General features: G+C 30.0%; 2 protein-coding genes and 1 long non-coding RNA gene across 3 annotated transcripts; 2 read left to right on the top strand and 1 right to left on the bottom strand.

Moving 5' to 3' along the window:
• Positions 1-859: 859 nt before the first annotated feature.
• Positions 860-2,182, top strand: LOC126878376 (uncharacterized). Its single transcript, XM_050641153.1, has 4 exons — positions 860-1,074; positions 1,137-1,203; positions 1,349-1,686; positions 1,756-2,182. Exons 1-4 carry the CDS (start codon positions 1,038-1,040, stop codon positions 2,016-2,018), a joined length of 705 nt encoding a protein of 234 aa, XP_050497110.1. The 5' UTR covers positions 860-1,037; the 3' UTR covers positions 2,019-2,182.
• Positions 2,183-2,383: 201 nt separating this feature from the next.
• Positions 2,384-2,827, bottom strand: LOC126878387 (uncharacterized). The gene is made up of 2 exons (XR_007695646.1): positions 2,690-2,827; positions 2,384-2,599 (listed from the first exon to the last, which is right to left on the bottom strand). It is a non-coding gene; the product is annotated as an uncharacterized LOC126878387 (long non-coding RNA).
• Positions 2,828-2,836: 9 nt separating this feature from the next.
• Positions 2,837-5,450, top strand: LOC126878369 (3-ketodihydrosphingosine reductase). The gene is made up of 4 exons (XM_050641143.1): positions 2,837-3,563; positions 3,764-4,193; positions 4,270-4,511; positions 4,583-5,450. Exons 1-4 carry the CDS (start codon positions 3,447-3,449, stop codon positions 4,793-4,795), a joined length of 1,002 nt encoding a protein of 333 aa, XP_050497100.1. The 5' UTR covers positions 2,837-3,446; the 3' UTR covers positions 4,796-5,450.
• The last annotated feature ends 550 nt before the right edge of the window (positions 5,451-6,000 follow it).

Raw genomic sequence — 6,000 nt, 5'->3', positions numbered from 1 at the left:
TATTTTATTATGATTTATGCTTCAGATTTTCCTCTTCATTCAACGAATATTTGCTAAGAAACGAAAATAACGAACGTTAATAAAAAATATATTTCGTTTTATGTGACATGTCTTGTATATAACAGTTACGTTTGGAGATGAATAAAACAAAGAATGATCATTAATTTACTGATTAAAGATCTTTCTTTGAAAGAGAAGTTACTAATTTTGCTGTGAAAGATATTCTTATCAGTGGATTATGGTTATCCTGAGAACAAAGAGGGAATATCGAAGAAGTTTCTAAAACGAACGCATGGAGCCACCTGTCAATAGGTATCTAAGATAAGCATACACGACTGTAATTTATATAATATAATAATTAATGATGTACACACGTAAACAGTGATAAGAATGGTATAAAATAAATTTCAGGATGTTGTAAAGTAGAACAATATATTGTTTCGTTACACCATCCAGATTCTCTCATACAATGTTACAATTTTTCTTCATTTTCAACGCAAAGATGGTAAGAAATAAACTTATTGAACAATATGATATATATATACCTTTACACAAAGTAGTGCAACAAAGTAGAGGTGCAAGTGATATATAGATTTATAATTTTATGGAATCCCATGTTCTGAAATACCGACCGTGTTGAAAATAAGAAGTTTTCTTATGCGCTGTACATTTTAGAGCGGCGAGTTTAAGAATTATATTCAATCATAAACGAGATATATAATAGATCTGATACGCGATACTACTGTTTGTCACAAGATTTCGGGAATCACCAAACCCTCAGATCATTTTTGCGTTACGTGCGACGTTATCCATTCAGCGTAAGATAAAATTTATGACTGCAGTGTATACGAATGTACTTATATGGCTGTGGATCTGGCTATAGTATGTCAGCATCAAGCAATAAGTTATATTATTACCATTGTTGGCAGTACTGAAACAATGCAAGGTGTGGCAAGTTTACGATAAAGAGAATATTTTTGAGATTTATAAATAAACGATTTGTGACGTCTATATACTGATAACATCAAACAATCGGCATGTCTGTTGATAAACAAGATTATCATCGTGCCTCAAGTAAGCAATATCATTTTTTAGACCTGCATTGCATTAAAAACATTCATAATCTCTTTTTTTAGACGCGGTGGTACTTGGTGGAGTAATTACATATATTGCAGGTTTATTGTTGGTTATGGCATTTACTAGGTAATAATTTTCAAACATTAAAATTTGATACATATTATTAGTTCTTTTTATAAGAAAATACATGTCTTTAAATACTATTCAATACATAATAAACTTTCGTTAATTTTGTAAATATATCTTGATTGTTGAATTAATTTAATTTCAGCCCCTATTGGATTGAATCTTACCAAGAGACTTTCAGTAATTTTAAACATATGGGACTATGGGAATATTGTTTCGAACAGTTTAGATATCCATATTATCAGTTTGACAAACAATTTGATGGATGTCACCATATTTTCTCAGAAGAATATTATGTGATCAGAGAATGGTTATTGCCAGGGTGGTTAATGGTTGTGCAGACATTTGTTACTCTTTCTCTTTTACTCTCGTTCTTTGCGCAAGTTGTGATTGCATTGACCTTAGTCCGTTGGCCTTTAAAATTTGTGTTGAATTATGAATGGTTGCTTTCAGCTTTTGCTTTTGTGTGTTGTATCACAGCAGGTAAATGGAAATTTTCAATAATGTAACATCACTATAGCAAAAAAGTTTCAACTAATCTTCAAATTTTAGGAACCCTATTATTTTTAGCAGTATCAATATTTGGAGGGCAATGTTGGCGCAGAGACTGGTTGATGTACCCAAACTTTAACCATTTATCATGGTCATATGGTTTGGCAGTTGTTTCGTTCATGTTCCACTGGTTAGCTTCGAGTTTGTTGTATCTAGATGCGAAAGCCGGTTATAGATTGCGTAAGGAATCTCGAAATTTAGTAATGCAAATGCAGCCCAATCTACAAAGTCATCAAGGATTATCAAGGGGAGGATATATATAATCGCTCGTTATATCGATAGTATCCAAACAAGATTTATTTACAGAATAAGTTTCAAAATATTTTTGGTAATGTTAATTTTAAGCAAATATTTGTAGATCTGTTTTCAAACTCTTCTGTTTTATATGACATTGTTTTATAATTGAGTTTTCAGCGATAGTATTTAATTCCGTCCATTTTTTATAAGCACCTGTATTTATAGATTAAGAGAATTATTCTTACATTTCTATATATATATATATATATATATATAGAATATATATATATATATACAATATAAATATATACATATTTTTAAAATATGTTAGAAGCTACAAATGTCTAGTAATACAACAAAATGACAGATTAAAATATCACAAAAAATAACGTACCTCCGTAACTATTTTTTATTGCACAGTTTTACATAATAAATGTTAGTATCATATCAAATTTTATATCATATACATGTTTTAAAAGTACAATAAATATTTTATGAGATTAATGTATGAATAAAGAAAAATACCAAAATGAAGCAAAATCTTGTAAAAGTATCTACGAGCTATTCTCAAATTAGAAATAACCATTAGTTTTTCTTGTAATCAAATCTGAAATTAAAGAAGACGATTCGAGGCACGTTTTATACGAACTATGTACATGAAACCATTGACTGAATACTTCGTCAATGGTATACATACTATGGAATTTGCTATGGATATTAAATTCCGCGAACATGGATGTGATATGATGTGGAAGCAACTTGACTTTTGGTCATATTATGGCTTTAGTGTGTGGCGCCACTACCGTTTGACTGGTAGTACTTCACTCTTCTGTATTCCCTTTCGCAGTCGTAGCACTCAACACTTTGTCACTAATGGACACGACGTGGGACTTCGCGACGTTGCGTGCGCGAAGAGGAATACTAGAGAGTAAAGTACACCGGTTAAACGATAGTCGCGCTACGTACTAAAACCAGAATATAACTGCGATTAATTTGTTTCTTGCGGTTTCATGCAACCTCGTATCCACAGTATACATACATATCTGTGGGTATATCCTGTATATATTTTGTCTATACTTTTACGTATCGTCTGTCTATGTGATACCAGGTGATACAATTATGAGAAATATTGATATCGTAAAATTATATATCCGGGGTATAAAGATTACAAATTACATGAAATTATAATCCGTCCGCATACAATTCTACATACAAACTTAATAAAGTTCAGTTATGATGATAAATGAATGTTATCAGTTTTTTATTCATTTTTTACCGGCATATCAAGAGATATGACCGCTCCAAAGATTAATTTTAATATAGAACGTAATATTTAATATAAATGAAGATATTTATATAAGCCGTTTTTTAATAATAGTAATACTTGAATCTATGAATTGGATTTGTTTTTCTTCAGGAGTTAATATTGTTAAAAGGTTCATAGAACAAAAATAATGGTAGTGATATTTAATGTAATATTAATAATTATAGTGTTACTAATTGCTGTTTCGTTTGTGAGATATTTCTTTTGGCGAAGACGACCAAGAGATGTTAATAAAAAGCATGTTGTTGTAAGTAATTAAAAGCTAATGTATACCTAACCCTTATTAAGATTTTTTATTTTTAAAATATTTTTAAAATGTAAATAAAATTACTTCAAATTTTATTTTAGTAATAAATTACACAATTGTATTCAAACTAATTATAACTGCATGATTTTATAAGTTTTAAATGTTTACTTACAAAAATATTTGTTAATATTTTATGACAGGTGACTGGTGGATCAAGTGGTATAGGAAAATGTGTTGCAATTCTTGCTGCAAAGTGTGGAGCACATGTAACAATAATTGCAAGAGATGTTCACAAATTAGAAGTTGCAAGAAATGAAATCATTCATGCATGCAAAAACAAGGATGTTCAAAAAGTTGAATATCTATCTTTAGATATTGGTGAAGATTATAATGCTGTTGAAAAAGCTCTGAGTGATTTAGAAAGAACTATGGGTCCAATATATATGTTGGTGAATTGTGCTGGAACTGCAATTTGTGGCAAAATAGAAGATACCTCTATAGCAGATCTACAGAAAATGATTAATATTAATTTCTTAGGAACATATTATTGTATCAAAGCTGTTGTCCAAAGAATGAAAGCTTCTCAGGAAGGAATTATAGTATTAACTTCTTCTCAAGCTGCATTATTAGGTATTTTTCGAATTTCTCAATTAAATAGATTTACATTATATAACATATTCTTATATATGGCATTTCTACTTTTTAGGTATATTTGGCTATTCTGCATATTGTAGTACAAAATTTGCACTTCGCGGTTTGGCAGAAAGTATATCTATGGAATTAGCACCATATAATATTTCTGTAACTCTTAGTCTACCTCCAGATACTGATACACCAGGTTTTGCTATAGAAGAATTATCTAAACCACTCGAAACAAAGCTTATATCTGAAACTAGTGCTCTTGTCAGTCCAGAAGTAGTAGCAAATAAACTTTTTAAAGATGCATTAGTAAGTAAAAGCAGGACTGTATATTAATTACATTAGGAATGGATAATTAATAAAATAATAATATATTTTAGGCCGGGAAATTTTTCTCTACTGTCGGTATGGAAGGATTTATGTTAACTGTTTTATGCTCCGGAATGTCACCGCTTAATTCGATTCGAGAATTATTTCTGCAATCGATGCTAATGGGTATTTTTCGAATTGTAAGTGCCTGCTATCTTGTACATTTTCGAACGATCATTCAGAATTGTATGAAGACACGCGATAGAAACAAAAAATCTGAATAATGATTTTTCACAAGCCTATGCGTATATATACGCGTATGATAGATACCGAATATGTATGGCGATTCTCGTGAGATACAGTATCGCGATACTCATTTCGTGTATCTTAACAACATCGGCCTCTTGGTCGGTTTCACACGCTGATATGTATATTGCGATATGCATATGATATATACTGAATATATGTATATTGTTGTACATGTATCACAATGGAATCGCGATACTAATTTCATATATCCTAAAAACCTCGGCTGCTGGTGACACTTTATAAAGTCGGTAGAAAAAACAACAGAACATCGAAACAAATTGTGTCATTCACACGGTAGATTCGGGATCGTTTTGGTCCTACAAAATAGAACACCTAATTTTTATGTTTCTGTTTTTTTATAAACTAAATGCATTCAATTTCGTTGTTTAATAATTTTTAGTGAGTAACAATCTATTAACTATAAAAAGTTGAGTAATGGAATTTTATTATTTTAATACAAAAGTACTTGAAAATCGGTGCGATAAATAGATTGAAAAATTATGATAAATATGCATGAAAATTTTGTTATATTTTATACTTCCTTCTTTGAGAGGGATATATTTTGTTTATTAATGTATTTTGAAGAAACTTGTGCCTACTTCCTCACAATATAGCTTTTTAAATCTGTAACACTTCTAAATTACCTTCCTTTTTCTTATAACAATTTTTTATGCGTTTGTATCCACTTATTTATTTATATACTAAATTAGTATTTCCTTTTCACTCCTTTTTTTCTTTTATCTCTTTTATATAACATCATATAGATGGGACCTCAAACTTTTGCATTTCTAAAAGAAAATATCTTCGTTTAAAATATATGCTTGAGACGAGCTACTCTCAATTTCAATCAAAGAATAAACGAAACAAATGATCGACACAAAGAGACAAATGAAATCATATTTCATATCTCATACGCGTATCGCGACTCGTTTCACACGACTCGGCGATACATGTATCGTCGTGTGAAATCAATCTACGTGTAAAAGAACTTATATAATAGAAATAATACACTGCATTTGTAACTTTTACGGTATATGCATAATAAACAAGTGACTATGGAAAATGTTGTTTTTGTATTCTCTTATCAATGTGATCAGTTCATTTACTATTTTGTTATATCAAGAATTATGAAGCTGTTATATTAATAAGTAAACCGTCTATTGTAAATGTTTAAAGATAG

Source organism: Bombus huntii, chromosome 2 (genome assembly GCF_024542735.1).
Source record: "Bombus huntii isolate Logan2020A chromosome 2, iyBomHunt1.1, whole genome shotgun sequence".
Taxonomy (NCBI): domain Eukaryota; kingdom Metazoa; phylum Arthropoda; class Insecta; order Hymenoptera; family Apidae; genus Bombus; species Bombus huntii.
This window is presented reverse-complemented; position numbering and strand designations above follow the sequence as displayed.

What these genes read in the sequence shown, in the direction of transcription:
- LOC126878376 (XM_050641153.1), top strand. Translation starts at nt 1,038, where the DNA reads ATGTCTGTTGATAAACAAGATTATCATCGTGCCTCAA. An exon ending in TTGGTTATGGCATTTACTAG is followed by an intron (nt 1,204 to 1,348) that starts GTAATAATTTTC and finishes ATTTAATTTCAG; the next exon opens with CCCCTATTGGATTGAATCTT. An exon ending in TGTGTGTTGTATCACAGCAG is followed by an intron (nt 1,687 to 1,755) that starts GTAAATGGAAAT and finishes TTCAAATTTTAG; the next exon opens with GAACCCTATTATTTTTAGCA.
- LOC126878369 (XM_050641143.1), top strand. Translation starts at nt 3,447, where the DNA reads ATGGTAGTGATATTTAATGTAATATTAATAATTATAGTGTTACTAATT. An exon ending in TTCTCAAGCTGCATTATTAG is followed by an intron (nt 4,194 to 4,269) that starts GTATTTTTCGAA and finishes TCTACTTTTTAG; the next exon opens with GTATATTTGGCTATTCTGCA. An exon ending in AACTTTTTAAAGATGCATTA is followed by an intron (nt 4,512 to 4,582) that starts GTAAGTAAAAGC and finishes AATATATTTTAG; the next exon opens with GCCGGGAAATTTTTCTCTAC.